We start from the raw sequence: 19959 nt of genomic DNA, 5'->3' as shown, positions 1-19959 counted from the left end.
GTAAGCAATGATAGTGTATGAAGCCATCTCCGTTGCATGACCCTAGCCAATTAATTGTGTATGGTTGCCAGATTTTCACTACGCAGCTGCGTATTTGCGTAAAGGTAGCTACGCGCTTGATAAGATAGGTAAAGAGGACATGAAGTTTAGTAGGTTTGCAGGTTTGTCGAACAATTCAAGCATCGAGGAATTTTTTGTCATCAGAATGTTGAAAATCAGAGCTAAAAGGATGGGAAATGAAAAAAAAAAAAAAAAAAAAAAACGACGAGAAATTTTTGTGAACTGGATCCACCCTATGTTTGCTCTGGCTAACATTTTGTACATCATTTCAAAGTTATTACAGTTCGTCTGATACTTAAACTTTAACAAAATATCATCTTACCTGTCTTATCGTCTGTTGCTAATTCTGTATTGCAAATGGTGATTATGAATCTAAGGGGAGTAAGTTAAAGTATATACAAACCAATCTGCTCTTATACTGTGCCTCTGTATTGTGCCTTTGTAGATTACAGGAAAGCGTTTGATTCTGCCGATCGTATGTGTTTATGGAATGAATTGCTTCAGCATAACATTGATGACAAAGTCTTTGAGGCTAAATATACAATATATGATAAAGCCAAATTTCTTCATTATAGCTCAACTGGTGTACGCCAAGGTGAAAATTTATCACCGATCTTATTTTCTGTTTTCTTGAATGATTTAGTTTCACGTATGCCTATTTTTTTTCAGGACTAGTGGAATTATCAAACAATGTAAAGGACCTGCAAAATGATGATATTTCAGAAATGTTTTCAAGTTATTTTTGTTACTTTATGCAGATGATACAGTGTTATTTGCAGAATCTGAAAATGATTTACTAACTGCATTAAATGTTATGTCATAATATTGTTATATTTGGAAACTTACAGTTCATTCCAATAAAACTGAGGTTGTTATTTTTTTTTACGTGTAAAAATGCGAAATAAGGCTACCTTTTATTATAATACTGCGGCACTTGAAGTAGTAGATGACTTCAGTTTTCTAGGAATTTAATTTAACAACAATGGTTACTTCAATAAAACTAAAATGTATTTGGTTGACCAAGCTAGAAAAAATGTGTATGCTCTGTTGAAAAAATGTAGGAAGTTGCAGCTTAGTATTGATTTACAATTACGTTTATTTGAGTCTGTGGTTCAACCAATATTATTGTATGGATCAGAGGTATTGGGTTGTGGTGATGTTAGCATTGTTAAAAGTTTTCAACTTAAATTTTTTTTAAAATGTACTGAAGGTTAAAAAAGTCAACACCTAATGTCATGTTGTTTTTTTTGGCGAGCTTGGTGTCTTACCAATAGATGTTATAATTAGAAATAGAATATTGAACTACTGGTGTACAATTATTAATGGTAAACAAAAAAAGACAAACTGTATACTTTACAGGTTCATGCAGAGACTCCATCAGAAAATGTAAATTATTGTTCTTGGATTTCATATGTAAAAGAACTTTTAGAACAACTTGGATTTGCTGAATACTGGTTGAATCAATCAGTATTTTCACCAGTGTATTTCCGCAATATTAACAGAACAGAACATTTATTTATTAGTCTTAAGCATATAACAGCTTATCGACATATACTTTAACAATTATACTGCATGGCATAAGTAATACATAGACAATTCATACATTTTCATGGAATTCAAAACAAAACATAGTACATACACAAATAAACAAACAGCAAAAGCACAACAAGCACAAAAAGCACAAAAGCGAGAATCCACATAATAATACAGGTAAAGGTGAGAGTTACTGTACATTCTCTCGAAACTGAAACTGTCTCAGTTTAAACGCTTTAATGATAAACACAGCTAATTTAATAAGGACACTTTTATTTTTTGACTTTAGTAATTCAATGAATTTCATAACACTCGGATGTCTATAGTAGTAAGTATTAATGTAAATCCTCCTTAGATCACTGTATAATTTGCATTTTATGATAAAGTGAAATTCGTCCTCAATGTCATTGAGGTCACAGAGGACACATTTCCTTTGTTCTCTTGGCACTGCTTCGTTGCCATATCTGGATTTCTCAATCAGTAAATCGTGCGATCCTAAGCGAATTTTTGCTATTGCCCGCCTGTAATTTAAATTATTTAATACAAGTAAATATTCGGAGATTTCAAATGTCTGTTTGATTTCTTTGTACAAATAAAGAGATGGATATACATTCATACTATCTCGCCATTCCGATATATACATGTCTTTTAGCCTCTGTTTTAGAACAGGTATAAACAATTCAACCTTCACAGATGTAGGGAAGTACCAAACTTCACCAAAACCTGTTGAGTTCAATAAATTTCTCACTTGCAATGTCCAGTTATCGATTTCTTGTTCTGTTAATAATAACATGCTACCCAACAAACTATTTAGGATACAATTGTCTCTTCTGTTGTGGAGTTTAAGAAAATATTTAATTATTCTAATTTTACGGTCTATAATTAACGGGTACCGACCCGATTTTCCATATACACGTATATTACTCGTGCTCATTTTGGCATTTAGTGTCCATTTTATAAATTTCCGATGAATCCGTTCAATACACCCAGCACTTGCCAAACCCCAAATTTCGCTTGAATATGATAATATTGAAGACACAAATGAGTCAAAGAGATTAAACATAATATTTGTTGGGACTATGATTTTACTGACTACAACAGAGGTTGAAGGCCAGTTTATTCAATCTTGGAATGAAAAAAAAACTTTGCAAATTTCCAGAAAATGTTTGTGTTACAGAATATTTATAACAACCTTTGAGTTTGAAAATTATTTTAAAGTTTTAACAACAAATCTCGCAATATCCATGTGTCATTTCCGATGTAGGAACAATTTGTTACAAGTTGAAAGAGGGATATTTTTGAATATTGAGCTCAAGAACAGGACTTGTTATCTGTGTAATGATACATCTTTAGGAGATGAATTTCATTACATTATAGAATGTCCGTACTTAAATTTAGACAGAGTAAAATATATACCAAATGACTTTCAACAGTCAAATGTAATTTCATTTCAACGTTTATTTCATAGTAATGATAGTACTCTTCTTTTTAAGTTAGCATTGTTTGTACAGAAAATATTTAAAATTTTTTGGGAGGAATAGGTTTTTGTCACTGGCAGTTATTTGCTGGCCAGTTAAAACACTGGTTAATTCTAAATGTACACCGTCTTTTATCTTTTAGCTTACAAAATATTTGTATCAGATCTATTATGACCGTAAAACTACTGTTTTATTTTATGTAGGCCCTTTAAGTGTTTGTTTTGTTAAATTTGTTGTTATTATAATACTGATGCCCGTATGGGTTCAGTTATAAATAAAATCTTGAAATCTTGAATCTCACAGATTTCCTCCCTTGACGTACATTTAACGTTTACAACAGCTGTGAGGAGTGTGTGAACAAACATTAATTAAAAAGAGATTGGATCTGATAACCAGACTTCCATATCTGCTTCTTTTTCTTCAGTTAGTCACCTGTAAGACACTTATACAGTAGTGTATATTGTATGCACTTGTAAATAAGTCGCATAATTAGCACGAACTTAATGGAGGATGCACTTATAATTACAAGATACGATAAAAGGCAGATTTATGAAGCCGCAGACTCTCCCTATACGAATACATGCCCAGAGACAGGGTCCGATTTCCCTTTCAGGAAGAAAAAGAAGGTCTTAACAGAAGCACTTTTGCACGGTGCGACGACAAGTTTGGTCGCTTTCATAATGAGACTGAAGGAGAAAAAGAAAACTCCAAGTAGGCAAAATGATAGAATGTGTAGAATAGAGGGTGGGGTGAGGGAAGATTTGATATTGGTGAAATACTGCTAACTCACTTCTTTACATTTTTAAAGTTAACATTCTAATCAAATAGATCTACTAAAGGTCGGGTTTCACATTTCCAGTTCTTATTTCCAGATCCTCAAAGCGATTACCTTTAACTGTGTTCATTTAAGTGTACCGTATTGCGGAAGTAATCGCTGCGGGGAGTTTTATAAATGTTCATTGACATAACGAGGACGGTACCCATGTGCAAACGGGTAGGTATCATTGTTTATTTTCATCCATCGCCAGAGGTATCATCAAAAACAGCGACAGGATGCATATAATTGAAATTTTATCAACAAAAATAACTTGCAGGTACACGATCCATTCGTTTTGTAGTTGAGTATGCATAGTTTTACCAAGGAGAGTGGCAAATTCAGTTATCTAAACTTCGAACAAAGAAAAATACGTCTCAAAACGTCAAATTACATGAATTTCGTTACATTTCTTTAAATTTTGTAGTCATATCAATATTATTGAGGACTGATATTTTCACCAGTGCGAATTAATGCATTTCCTCGGACGATTCTGTCTTTAAAATGTTCAACATGCTTAAATATGTGTCATACGTTGGCATTGTTTTTATATACCCTATACAACCTACATGTATATAAATCACACGAGGGCGGTATCGCTCACTCGAGTAGGTACCCGAATAACCAGTGTGGAGTTGTCATACGTAACTAAAATTCCCATAAAACCTTAGACACTGCTGGTATCAAACTAAACCCTTGTGGATTATTTTGCATGCATTTGGGTTGTTTGTACATTTCAAATGAAACTGTCACAATGTTGGAGAAAGGGGTTTTTCTTATAGACATAAAGACACTAAATAGGCAAATGGCGCGAAAAAATGGAAATCGCAAAATGGCGGATTCATATAGTCTTCAGTTGTTTTTTTTGCTCTGTAGAGCTATTTTCCTTATTTTCTTTTCAATTTTTGCTGAAATGACAGCTCTATGCTTGACATGTGGGTAGCATTTTAAAATGAAATAATAACACGACAGAATTTGTCATGCATACTAAGACCATGCACCACCTCTACAATTTAAGGGTCTCACTGTTCAGCTGATTTTGCAGTTTAAACAAATGTGTGTTTGACTGAAAATATTTTCCTGCATCAAAAATGGCTCTTGTTTCTTTCTTATTTGTGGTCAATATTGTCAATATTCTACAAGGAAATGTAAGTTACAGACATTTAAAATAGGTTCTGTTGTCTGCTGCAGTCATTGGAAATATGTGAATTTTATAAAGCTATCAAGTGTAATAACCTTTAACAAGAACAATAATTGATAACATTTTAATAAAATATGATGTGCAAAAGCACATAAACCTATACCATAACAACACTTCCACACAGCGTATGTATATCAATATCATATATGTCAGGATACGAGTTATATGATCCAGGAAAATGCCTACGCCTTTAGTATGTTGAACATTGTAATGGGTCCAATCACTAAGGTGACTATGTCTAAAACGTAGGGCTGGTGAGACCATATACCTCATACATAAAACTTTTCTCTGGCTATCTCCCCTGAATGATTTGTGTACCAATTATTCATAAATGATTTCAGTTAGGAGCTAGATAACTTCAGGGTTCAGGCAAAAATCACTCAATGTTTCAAAGTAACAATCTCCAAAAATTATAGTCAGCTCAAACTTCTATAGGCTGGGGATGCAATATTTGACTGGTTCTTTTGTTGACGTTCCCGTCAGACAATGTCTTTGAATCGACAACATACGAGTCTGTTCACATAGATGTTCAACCGATATTCTCTTACTTGAAGCTGCAACTCAATATGATTGCCCTGACTCTTAGATGTTCAGTGCTTATATGATATAACATAAAGTATTAAACCACCATATAGGTATGACCCAAATGACCTGGCTGTACTTTACCGATATCGTCTGTAATTTGGAACTCTTTTACTGACTCAGAAGATTACCAAACCAAACGTCCCTGTCTCAGTTTACGGATGTTCAGCCTGTATTTGCAATCGTCTATCCCGCAAAGGTTTAATTTCTATGCGCTGGCCTTAAAGCTTGAAACCTAGTTACAGTATTGCTCTTAACTCTTCTTTAGTCTCAAGTCTTCTTTTATGTAATTTATCTGCCCCGTCAGTGTAGCTGCAATAGCTCATTTAAGGTACTGGGTTAAATTATAAGTTGAATCCTCGATGAGTTTACATCAATTGCTGGATACAGAATGACTTCATTGTCATCTGCCTATTTATCTATACCCTAGCAGAAGTGTCCTTTGATTGGTGCTATTTATGGAGCTTGTTGACAGGTCCAAATTCGAACATATTCAACAACAAAAACATGAGTACTTGCTCTAACAAATAGTTGGTTCCCTTTTCTACTAAAGCAGGTTGCTGACATCAAATCACTTGCCCCTCATCGATATGGGTTCGAACCTCACTCGGGGTGTTGAATTCCTCATTTGTTATAATCTTGTATAAAAGCTGTTATAAAAATAATAAGGACCCTCCTTAAATGACAATCATTCTTCTAAAAGAGTCTCATAAACAAGTAACAAGTATCAGCTATAAATCAACTTATAGACACAGTGTGTGTCATTTACAAATAAGTTTGCATGATTTGCCGAAAGCAAAAGTAGAACAAGACTTTTGTCAATCGAGCCCAAGTCATTTTGTACAATGCAATGCCATTTTAGTGACTAACTTTTCATGGCCTTTTGTAGATATTCAAATGCCACCGTGACAAACAATAAAGAAAGGCACATGCGCATTTCCTTCGATGAAATCATATAAGGCTAATGTATTCCAGTTTCTGCGGATGTTTCTAAATTAATTTTTGTACTTGTAGCATATGTAAATGTTGAGTTCTGCTCAACCCGGGGCTAGAGGGCGTGGACGGTAGCATGCATTTCCACTACCGTCCATGAACAGGCTCAATCAAACCGAGCCTGCAAAATTTTCTTTTTAGTCGTGTTGAGCGACCTGGGGAGTTTCCGATTTTTCTATTTCCTATTAGCAGCCTGTACTTCCAGTAAAACAACAAAGTGAATTTTTTAAATAAATGGTACATAACATCTGTACCACATAAACAACAATTATCAAAGGCATATAGACTTTCTGTTTTATCAATTTATTATGTCCGGCATATCCTTACTACAAAGCACCAGGAAAATCGCAGCGGAAAAATCACAAAAAGCAAATGATATGTAACTATGTTCGGTATATTTCATTGCACAAAATTAGTGCTACAACATGGCTACCGGCTAACAATTCAATGAGCCGTAGGGCAGCACTTTATATATATATATATATATATATATATATATGATAGAAAATATTAAAAGTTACTCCTGGACAAGTATATAATAAATAAAAAAGAAAAACATCCAATGGGTTTCTTCTATCTGTATTTCTGTCTACCTACCGGTTTCATATCATAATCATATAGACATATAAAAAATGTGTAGTTGCTACCTATATATATAAAAGAAATAACTGTTCATTATCGCATGACTGCGGCATTTTCCTTTGAAGTTTGGTGTTATCGCCACGATTAGCCGTGCTCTAAATTCCGATGCTTAATCCAAACAAATAAATATTATTTTAAGAACATTTATTTAGATCTACAAAAAACTAGAGTTCAGAAATATACTTTTCCACAAAAAAATTAGAAATGGCTACCAGTCTTTACATAAAGTAAAAAAAAAAAAAAATACAAACGTTCTTAACCCTTACCCTGCAACTAGATGGAAAAAAAAAAACCCGATAATCAGTCTGATATTATTGCCATTGGGGATATGACGCATAAAGTTGTTGGGGTCGCCACTGTCACTGAAAATGACGAACACGAGCCCGTAGGAGTAAAATGGTTGTCTTAAGATTTTGACAGTGGCGATGTTTCTGTTCATATCTATTGATATGATAGAAATGCCTACGCAAATAAGTATCTTCGTCAGGAACGGAAAACTGTTGACAATGCCAATGACACTAAGCATGCAGCCAAAGGTGTAACCATAGTAATCAAGCCGACTGGACAAGGACAAAAAAAATGCATGGCAAAACCTAGCACCATGAGGTCTCTGATAAAGCCGCTTCAGTTAAAACTCATGTGTACTATGTAATGAAAAATTGCAAAGGATCGTGAAAAATCTAAAAACAATGTTGGGCAATATATATACATGAAAGCTGCCACCTAACCTCCAGATGTAGAATGGATCCAAAGTATGCACCATCAAAGTTGATATAATCAAGGACTCTGTTGCTGAAAGTTTGCTAACGAAAGAGATCCAGAGTTTGCAGGTATATAAATCACCAGAGGACTATGTGCATTGTATTGATACACATTACGTTGAATCCTTCAACAGTGTCTGATCCTAATGCCTGCATCATATTCCATGACCAATGGATAGCATTTGTCAATGTCGAATATGAGCGGCGTATTACAATGGCCATACTGGACTGGAATGAAACTGTGGACAGGGAATTCACATCACTTTCAATGTGGAAAGACGTTAGAAATCCAAGACGACAGAGAGGATCAAAGAATCTGAAGACAAAGACATTCAAATTTAAGGAAACTATTTGGTAGAGAATAACTGACATTCTATATAGAAAGTGAATTCAACACAATAAGTATATGACAGGAATAACAATGACTTGTATGATTTCGAAATAGAAATAAAAACACATAAAAACCTAACTTACTTTTTACGACTTTAGAGAAAATTCAGTGTCAAAAATATTAAACTTCTGAACTATTAAAATGCACACTACAAGTACTTTAAAGGATATTCAAGCAAGGGATTTACAAGTTATGTTATGATTTTAGAAAATGTTTTGTTTATGCGCACGTTCTTACATTGATATCAAAAGTAACAATTTATCACATACCCTGTTATTATTTCATCAATAACATGATTCAATATTTACCAGTATGAATCACTAGTGGAATAAATGTCAATAGTATGATGAATAATGTATTCAGAGGTCAAAATTTATTTAAGCCATGATATATTAAAAAGTTAATTGACTATTCAATTAATTGATTTTGCAGTATAACTATGTACAGTATAACAACATTACTATGTTACACTAAGTAAAGCCTAAAGCGTTGTATATAATTCTATATCAACTACATTCACTGAGTATCTATAACCTACAGAAACCAAATATGCATTGTTTTGCATTAATAAAGAAAGAAACGCACAGTACAGTTTCATATTTAGAACATTTAGAAAAATAATTGATGGAGATACATTAGTAATTTTACCCGCTGGATATGGAAAGTCATTAATTCATGAAGTTTTGCAGAAGATATCGATTAGTTATTCTTAATTACAATGCTATCATCAATACTAGATACCTGTAGAAAGAGACTGACCAGTAGATCTATACATGTACTCATTTTACACTAGAACTGGAGTTATTTGTGCTTATGTGTAATGTATGATCTACATTATCTTAAAATCAAATGGGTTGTTTTGTACGGTATACATTGTCTTAACATCACATGAATGGTTTGTAATGTATGATATACATTGTATTAACAACTAGTGGTTTGTAACATATCCACTTCTCGTTCGTTTGAGGTTTTTCTTACTGAAAATCTTAATGTGAAGCTTGTAATAAGAAGATGCGAAGTTGAAATGAGCCGCGTCATGAGAAAACCAACATAGTGGGTTTGCGACCAGCATGGATCCAGACCAGCCTGCGCATCCGCGCAGTCTGGTCAGGATCCATGCTGTTCGCTAACAGATTCTCTAATTGCAATAGGCTTTGAAAGCGAACAGCATGGATCCTGACCAGACTGCGCGGATGCGCAGGCTGGTCTGGATCCATGCTGGTCGCAAACCCACTATGTTGGTTTTCCCATGGCATGGTTCAAATGATTTTATGCCATAGCGTGTAAGTTTTAACTAATTTTTATATGTTAGCATATTATGCAATATAGTGGTGGATACTTTCCTCTCTCGCCGCACATGGCAGTATTAATAACGTTTAGCGTACAGACAGCGAAACAATAACATTAATTGCACTATTTCTTAGAATGATGCGGTTGTCAACCCTACAAACATGGAAAATTAAATGTGGGATCGGTATCACTGGAGTCTCGCTGCTGCTGTTACAGTATTTAAGATCCAACAACATGGTTTATACATCTTTTGTTTCTATGCCTGACCCATGTACTAAACCTAGAAGGAAAACCGGCGTAGAAGATCTTCTCTGTATGGTAAGTTTAGGTTGAGAAATATGTATGTGTGTTGATGTTCGTAACTTATGTCGTTATACTAAACAAACTTCCATAATAGTGAGGATCGAACAAAAGGCATATATCTGCTAGTGAAACAGTTAGTGATCATCCGCCATAATACCAGAGACTGAGGCCCTCATGAGTTATTGTATAGAGAAAGCAAATTGCGGTATACTCAGCTAAGACAGCATTGCAAGTCCTGTAAAATAAATCATTTCAAGAAGTTTCAAGAAGTATTTTTCTGTTAAGATGTTGCTTTGTGACGTTCTTGTACTTCAAATTACCTATTATCTCTTTGACAGAATCATGTTTCTTTCATAAAGAAGTCTTCCTTCTATCACTAGTACAAATCTTTACGATTCTGGTAAATATTAACCTAAATATTCTCTTTAGTTTTGTAGATGAACAATTATGGAAATTGATAAACGTGCTCAAGATAAACAATCATACATACTGCCAGGAAAATAAATATTATAAATTCTTTTTCAGGAACCTCCACAATTTTTTAAACAGTATAAAAACCCATGTTGGATGTATAAAGAAACATTTCGTTGCCTGCCGTATTTTCACCTGATTGGTAATGCTAAATGCGGCACTACAGATTTCTTCCAACGGATAAATTTACACCCAGACATACTACCAAACACGGGATTCTTTCAAAAAGAGACTTACTATTGGTCAAGATCAAGATTACGCCTGCGTACGTTTGTAATTTAAATTATTTTATTGGTCTTCAAGTTTAAATTCACGAATATTTGCAAATAAGATCATGGATGAGTTATGTAAGCCAAGAACGATCATGGCTTATATGATTAACGTTTGCAAAACTTGATTAACCACTTAATGCATATAGAAACAATACGTCAGTAACTATTTGTATTTGACTAATACTATAATGTTATTAATCAAGCAATTTCATATTGGCCTTGTTATTTGTCCAAGGGTTGTCGTATTGGCCCTAGGCCGTAGGGTTCTGGCCAATACGACTGCCCGAGGACAAATAACTAGGCCAATATGAAATTGCTTGATTAATGATAATATTATTATTCAACTTTCGACTGTTGGCGGTAACAGTATAAGAACTCTGTGAGTTACCTTATTGCAGCTATGCGCGTTCAGGTGAAAAAACTTGACAAGTTGTTTAGACTGATTTTAGAAATCATAATCATTAAGACGGTAAAACAGAATGAGTTGTAAGTAGGTACTTGAGAATAATTTTGAGAGATATTTTTGATGTGACATAATCAAGAGTAAGTAGAACTTACCTTATTTTTTTGAATTCCTATTTATTTTCTTTAGTGAGTTATCTTAGCATTTGAACTGTGATAAAAACTTCTTTAAAAGTCATTTCCTTTTAGGCTGCAGGCAACGAGACACAAAATTGTACACATATGTGTTGATCAAGATAACAGAACCAACCAAGCACAAATTATACACTCTCATGCCTCGTTTAATTCTTATCCGAAATTGTTTGCAGTTCACAACTGACACTCTTGTTCGCCAATTTATTCATCCACTTTCCTGCATTTGAGTCGCTATTTATCATTTCACAAATAGTCCACACTATCAAAATGTCTGTTAAAGATAAGCCTCATCCTTTTAATTAATCTGAGTTTCCGTGTTTTCTCATTATTTTCATTGACAACTGCCAGAATGTCCGACAGGAAACACTCGGTCATACTTAGTTATTACATAAACATGTTAGATGATTATTTGTCAAAATGTGAAAAAAATGTAATCTATAACTCTGATGTAAAACAAAATGGCGTCATTTAAAAATCTAACGGAAGTGACTTGTCCGTATTGGCCCTCTCTTTTGAACCAATCAAAATGCTTGAATTCCGTATTGGCCCTGTTTTTCTCGTATTGGCCCTGTTTTTGTCATATTGGCTCAGTTATGTTTTGTATTAGCTCTGTCTGTTTCATATGATGTTTGCAGTTGATCTTATATAGTGTGTAATATTGTAAAGTTGAATAATAAATTAGGGTGATTATATCAGTAGCTCGATCTGGGATGCTGTATTCGGCTCGAGTGGATTTTTGCCAGATCGGATCTCACGAGGTGCGCAAGCGTTATTGAACGAAATCTTCACAATGTTTTGGCAGCATATAATACGGAAGGTACAATATGGACTTTTTTCTGCCTGTTTATATTTAATTGGGAAATACAAGCCGATCTTCTTACAGAATTCATATAGGTATTTAGAAATAGGGAATTCATATAGGTATTTAGAAATAGGGTAATCATAACAGTAGCTCGATCTGGAATGTTGTATTCGGCTCGATGGGGTTTTGCCAGATCAGGTCTCACGAGGCGCGCAAAATTCCCGTATTGTACCTCCCGTACTGTATGTTGCCGGACTACTTTAATTAAATATGCATTAGCTGACACAGTTATATAAATAGCGCACACAAAAACTCCACTCATTTCATTTTAACATTAGCAGACATTTAAGATTTCGTTCGAGGAGGTATATAATGAAAGGGTCCGATGATTACAACAGTAGCTCAGTCTGGGATGTTGTATTCGGCTCTCGTGGATTTTGCAAAGACGGATCACACTCGGCGCATGCGCGGCTGTGAGATCTGATCTGGCAAAATCCATTCGAGCCGAATACAGCATCCAAGATCGTGCTACTGTTATAATAACCGTATTATATTATATACGTATATAAATTCTGTCAAAAATACGGGTTGTTTTCACAAGTAAATATGAACAGGTAGTAAAGATATCCGTATTGTGTATTTTGTATTGTATATTGCCGGATTACTTTCATTTAAATGGGTATATGTAGTAAAATGACTTTGAACTATTTGAGTTTGTTAAAATTTCAGTATGTTATTTATAACACTTTTGCCTTAATGTGTAAGAAATTTGGTAAATATATTATAAGAATTATGAAAAATATCTCTGGTTGGGCAGGTGGTTGGCCTAATGATAAGTTTCATTTGTTTTATTTGGTACATGAAAATGTTTCCAAGAAATATAAATCAAGGTAAGGAGAAATCAAGATAAAAATCATATTTATTTATATTTCGCGAGTCTGAACAACATATGATAACACAGAATAATAGTAGCATTATGTTTACTTACGATTAAAGATGTTCACGATGATTCTACTTTAAGTTTATATACCCCTCTCCCACCTTTTATTGCTCAAAGTTATGGTGAACATCCATAATATACTTGGTCAAAAGGAACCACATATTACTATGGATGCTTCCTTAAATTTTATTTCAGGTAAATCGAATGGCGAGTTTGTTCCACTGAAAACATTCGAACAATTTACAGATTTCTTCAGAGGGCCTGACATTAGAGAGAGCGCCACTGAAAATGGATATCATTACAAAATAACAGGTAAACATATAACTCTGCATAATGACATTGCTTTCGTGTACCTAATTTTTCGTGTTTGTTCAGAAAAAAACAACTGATTTTAGATGGCCCAGGACAAGTTGTGTTGTTTGACATTATTTTTGTATTCACTGATTTTAAGAAAATTCGCGAGAACATGTTATTCCGTAAAGAACTATTGGAAATCTTAATAAATATTACTGACGTTATTCTTTGTTTTCAATACAGAAGTTGACTGCATTGACAGAAGACGTGCATTTTTCTAATAAATATATATTGTATAAGAAATGAATGAAAAAGTCAACACAAAGGAAGAGGATAAGTTTTAAAAAACGCAGCACCCCCAAATCCCAATCCACAGTACGTGGACGTGCAGATCTTAGCACAAACACACGCACGTACGCATGCACGCACAAATAATTCACCCAAGGACAAAACAAACACATGAAAGAACACAGTGGTGCACCACCTTGGAACGGTAATTGGCAAAAACACCTCTAAGGAATTTAATCCTGTTTGTTGTGCGCACATAAGAAAATCCTTGGCGTCGTATAAAGCAACCAAGCCAAATGATAACAGGTTCAGTTTGATTGAGTCTGTTCATAAGAGGTAATAGAATATTCTACACCCCTCACGCCGCCCAGTAATGTCTTAAGCTGAATTCTATTACACAGATACTGTCTAACTTCGTTCGTTAGATCTCGCTGAGCCCTTAGAAATTGGTTAAGGCACTCAGTAGTTCGAGCCAACCCACAGTTTCTATTAGAGCTATATCAATTAGGTCGAACTTCCTAAGAAACATTCATGACCTTCTGAGATAATATACCGCATATCACATTAGGTATATAAATTTATGAAAATATGGAAATGTTATAACAATATCTGATTTTATATTATTGTTGTATATGCAGTTAAAATGATCGGAAACACAAAATTGTAATGAAAAGGAAACATTTTTGTATGGTATATTAAGGAAGCATGTATGAGTCTGAAAGTCAGACATACAGACAAACAGACCAACAGGCAGACAGACACAGACATATACCTGTATTTTTTTTACTCAGTTAATGTATACATATAACATGAGGATATGCAGTTGTATTTTATTAATTCCAAGTCAAGTTCTGACAGGAATCAGTAAACAACGTATCAAATAAATCGTTTAAAACATATCAATCGTAGATAAACCTGTTATGAACACATAAACAAAGCATTAACCCTTAGATTGTGTTTTAATAATTAAGTTGTGACGGTAAGTATTTTGAAAAGTTGAAAAAAAACATCAAACAGTAGGATAAATGAACATCATCTATCATCATGGACGATGAAAGAAATGTTGTTGAAACTGTTGATTGCGTGTTAGTTAATACGGTGACAGCGACCGGTAAACACAGTTCCGTAGATATTTTAGTTGATGTCCGACATGCACCTTTTACTATCCGGGCGAAAAGGTGCTATCTATACTTTCATACACTCTTTGATACCGGAGGTGCGGAATGAGAGTTGCGGCAATCATTGTTCTAGCGTTCCAAGGTAGAACTATAAGTATTATAGAGAGATATTGCCTAGACTGATCGTGGAGTACCAGCGAAGAGAGGTATTCGTGCGATCCGATTTCAAGCGAACGGAGTTGGACTGCATAAATTTAAAGGACCATAAACATAAGAACACTAAGTCCAAATACAAGGACATTTTTACGACCGCATTACGGCATTAAGGACTGATTTGCGTTAGTTAAAAATCACGCGTCCTTGCAACTGCGTAAGCGGAATTCTATTATAAAGATATATTGAAATGAGAAAATGATCCAAAACGATCAGACAATTTAACAACACTAAACTGGCTTCATTTTTTTCATGTACAAAACAGGCCTGGGAGATGCGGTGGATTTTTATGATCGATCTGATGAAGAAAACCTTCCTCAAAACACACCGGATGCAGAGGAAATATTATGGACGACTCCTCATATCATCAAACATATACAGCCGAATGTTAAACTGTTGCTTATTCTTAGAGATCCTATAGAAAGGTACTGTTTATCATTTTAGATAATTAAGAAAGAATTTAAAGGACTTATTGACAAATGATTCCTTTATATTTAAAAAATATTCAATTCAAAGGTATAATTTAATAGTATGAAAGTAAATACTTACCATTAATGGAAATGTCAAACTCGTCAATGCATTGTTCATTGGATAGTTTACATTCTAGCTTGTATTAACATGTCCGAGAAAATCAGCGCGTGCACGTAGTTCACATGAAAATGTGTCGCAAATAAACAAGCGCTTCTGAAGTCCTGAACTTGAACCACTGCACATAATTTTTAATATTTAATTTTAAAATACGTCGTTTAAGTGATATGTAAAAAATGCAATGTGTATTTACTAAAAACTTTCCGTAGATTAAAGTTAATTCACCTCTCATTTTAACTCATACATTCAATAAAATTCTCGTGATCACTCACCGTTTGTATTTCGTTGAGAACTCATTTCCTAAAAAAGCATCTGAAATTATTTAGTAGAAGATGATTAATTTTTTGGATAATCATCTTTCAAAGGTGTACAAACGTTTCCGCTTGGTTGAACAGTTGGGATTTCAGAACTAAAAATAGAACAATCTTCTAATTATATTTGTCTCCTTAAGCGCGGGTCCACGCACAAAAATTCTTAAGTGACTCAGCTATTCTGATTCCCCAAAACCAGGACCGCTAGGGGGCATGATCAATTTTTCATGTATGTATGTAGTTGGAACTTTACAAATCTTCTTGTCGACAAATTGAGCGTCAAATTTAGAAATAGATTCACACAACTGTCCCTTTGAATGACATAAAATTTGAGTGATATATATATAGAATTTGTTCATATTCGTCTCATTCGTCTGGGGGAGCAATGGTCTAGTGGATAAGGTGTCAGCCGCTCAATCCAGGTGTCGTGGGTTCGAGCAGCCTCACTGGGGTCACGACCATGACTTCTCATATGACACCAGTACTGTTTTCTTTTCCAGGAAGCAGACTCGAGAGTGGTTCCAATAAGCTTGAAGCTTTCATCACAATCGAGCTAAACAAGTTTATATAAACTAAAAGCACGGCCACCAGATGGCGTAGACACCACCTGTATGAATATTTAGGGAATGTTAAAATCTTTTCAAAAATATGCTTACAACAGGGCGCGTTTACTTTTCCCTTTATGCATTTAGTCAAGACTTTTAAGTCTTCTTTCTTCATATATGTATATAGTTGGAACTTTACAAATCTTCTTGTCGGCATATTGATTGTCAAATTAATTCACACAAATGTCTCTTTGAGCGATCCTGTATAGAATTTGTTCATATTCATCTGATTCGTCTAAACGCACTGCCACCAGATAGCATAAATACTACCTATATGTATATAATGGGAACGTTAAAATCTTTTCAGAAACTATTGACCCGGTATTCAAACAAATATACAGAACTGTCCCCCAGCTAACACTCTTTCAAAAATGTTCAAATTGATAAATCAGAATTGTCAAAAATATGCTTACAACGAGGCGCGTTTACTTTTCCCTTTATGCATTCAGGTGAGACTTTAAAGTCTTCTTGTCAGGAACCGATGGCTTGTTTCTTTTCAAAATAATTTCATACACATGCTTCTTGTGTGCATGCTTCTATACCAAGAGTGTTCAAATTATTCTGAATTCTCAAAAAAACATGGCCATTAGAGCTAAAAATTCATTTCGTAAACCGCTGGTTGTTTTATAAGTATTACATAGGAATGATATTTGGACCAAAATTACTCAAATTATTTTGATTCGTCAAAAATCGTGGATGCCAGAGCGAAAAAAAGAAGAATCTTATTACCTCCTAAACCATTAGCTAGATTTTGGAATACTTTCACAGGAATGTTCTTAAAATTGTTAAAGCCATCTTGGTTTGACAAAATATGACAACAATCTCTTGGCTTTATGGAAGAAAGAAAACACTCTTCTTTGAATCTACACGCCAGTTTTTTAAAAGAAATATGGCGGAATTGTTTCTTTGGCGACTATCTAGAAAAACTGTTACCTATTTGTAAGTTGGCCTGAAGTAAGCGATATAGGGCCACATGGCCCTTTTTCTCTTTAATTTGCAATTTATTTCAGATTGTATTCACATTATTTCCATGGCCGGTTCGGCGATTCTTCATTGACTTTTCACAATCACACTGTGCAGTCGATCGGGATTTTGCAAGAATGTTTCAAGCTTCATTCTGTAAGACATTGTTTATTTTCCAAGTCAGTGACAGACAACCTGAAGGTAATTTCCAATTTTTATCTATTTTTATATTAATAGAAACATTCGCTGTGTTGCTTCAAATAAAACTATCTACATATAGTTTCGTCTTGCAATAATACTTCGTATCGTTATGATAATTATCTTACTACACATAACTACACATATATGGAAAAGAAAATCACATTGTTTTAAATATATACTGGCCTTTTATTTTCAAATACTTAACATAAAAATTTCTAACCTCTAATTTCTCGGTGATCTACTTATCCCGTTATATGTGTTTCCTCAATTTCTTTTCTAACATTTGATGAAAATATTTACATAAATCTAAATCAACTTTCTGAACAACTCAGCAGATTGATATTCAGATTGAAATCTAAGTCTTTCTAAACATACCATACAACCCCGATTTAAGACCGCCCCAAAATTAAGACCGTCTCGTTATAAAGACTTTTTCCAGAACGGATATCTACTTCTATATTTCAATGCTTTTAAATGTCTTTAAAAAAACTACCTCGCTATTTGATAGTTACACAACACCTTGATTCAAGTAATAAAACCATTTTATTTTACCTTTTCATTCCCGATTTTATCAGGTCAGTAGAAAGTAAGAGTAATTTTAAGTCCTATACAATGTAAATGGTGCTAAAATGTGTTCTTCAGGTAAAGTTAGTTTATGTGTAATGTCATGTACGACGAATGTATATCCCAATAGCCTTTTCATTTCAAACGAAATGAATGAGTAATAAAATCTGTAAAAAGATCCCTTGGAAGCATAGAATGCAGCCAAGCAAAATAGTAGAAGACTCGGTTTGATTGGGTCTGTCTCACGCCCCCTAGCACCGGTTGAAGAGCAATTGTATTACATACTCCTAGATATTGAATTGACTTCATGATCCCAAAGTACTAGAACATATAAAAACACTGAATCCAAGTACGGGAAACATAATACAATTATTGACTCTTGAAGCATTTGATGATATGATATTCACCGGAAGTGGACAGTTTTGACTGAGGCTATAGCCTAGGTCAATATTGCCCCTTTCCGCTGAATATCACATCATATCCAATGGCTCAAGAGTCAATAACTGTTTTATTATATGGGATGAGGTTTATGAATGAAGAACCGATATTTGTTGCAACATATTTAATGTTTGAAAGTAATAATAACTGTGTGAAAACTTATAAAACACTTAAGATTCCTTGAATCATTGTGTATGCCGTTTCTTATCGCTGAAATATATTTAGTTGATTGTAACCTGAGCATTTTGGCCAGTTAATATAATTGTAACTTGAGCTACATGTCAGTTCAATAACAATCTTTTTTAGAAAGCGATGTTTAATGGGGAAAACCCACTAACCATTAAACATGAAATATATTTTAAAGACGATGAGCGGTTTCGGCCAATGAATTATAGGTTATATTTAGAAACTACTAGGGCCCTTGCTTTTACTTGTGAAGCAATTAACCACATCACCATTACAGTACAACTCCTGGCCCCTGTAGAGTTACTGGGCCATAGGTCATCACAATAGTGATATATTGTGACGTTTTTGTATCTGGATCATTTTAGTATGAACATGTACTGTTACAGCTTGAGTTTGGTAGATAAAGGAGGTTGTTGTTAACAATTATTCAACATTGTGTAAATTTATTTTTAAAAGAAGTTGTTGTTTATAGTTCAAAATTGTGGTAAATAAAAACTTCGAGTAGAATTATTATGCATTTTGTATTACTGTGTTTGATATTCTATATCATCTGAACATTTTTACATTAATTTTCATATTCTATTTCCTACTTAAACTGGCATGACCAAGGTCACGCATAGAGCATCGTGTGGATTTTTAAAAAAATAGAAATTAACAGTACAGGAACTTTCTGCATTTTCTTTTATGAAGCTATAAAATAAAGTGTTACCTATTTCAGATGCCGATCTATGCAAGCTTTGATATAGTTCATCTTAGGGAATGGTTAAAAGCGTTTCCACGAGAACAAATCATGATATTTAGAACGGAAGATTTCACAAAAAATATTCAAGGATATTTGATTCAAGTTTTTAAATTTCTTGATATATGTAAGTATTTCTAGATCGAGTATTCATTTTGTTGTATGTAAAACGAAAATATCATTACCTGTGGTTTACATTTTGCTATATGTCATTTAATTTACGTCATTTTTATTTGAATGAAACTGCAATAGATATCACTTTGAAAGAAATGCATACATAATAACTAAATAACTGTTTTCTGAAATAAATGTTTTTACTTT

At 34.0% G+C, this 19959-nt stretch overlaps 1 protein-coding gene across 3 annotated transcripts in view; it reads left to right on the top strand.

Annotated features, from left to right (window-relative positions):
• The window catches only part of LOC123565757 (carbohydrate sulfotransferase 15-like), a 245009-nt gene that overhangs the window by 220386 nt on the left and 4664 nt on the right, over window positions 1–19959 (top strand). For all 3 annotated transcript variants that reach the window (XM_053547441.1, XM_053547440.1, XM_053547442.1), the window contains 6 exons: window positions 9880–10063; window positions 10574–10784; window positions 13326–13442; window positions 15309–15468; window positions 17558–17711; window positions 19618–19765. In XM_053547441.1, the coding sequence (XP_053403416.1) occupies window positions 9881–10063; window positions 10574–10784; window positions 13326–13442; window positions 15309–15468; window positions 17558–17711; window positions 19618–19765 (973 nt within the window). In that variant the 5' untranslated portion in view covers window position 9880. The remainder of the gene's footprint in view (window positions 1–9879; window positions 10064–10573; window positions 10785–13325; window positions 13443–15308; window positions 15469–17557; window positions 17712–19617; window positions 19766–19959) is intronic.

Source organism: Mercenaria mercenaria, chromosome 7, assembly GCF_021730395.1.
Source record: "Mercenaria mercenaria strain notata chromosome 7, MADL_Memer_1, whole genome shotgun sequence".
Lineage (NCBI taxonomy): Eukaryota > Metazoa > Mollusca > Bivalvia > Venerida > Veneridae > Mercenaria > Mercenaria mercenaria.
The sequence above is the reverse complement of the archived record's forward strand: the minus strand, read 5'-3'. Positions and strand labels throughout refer to the sequence as shown.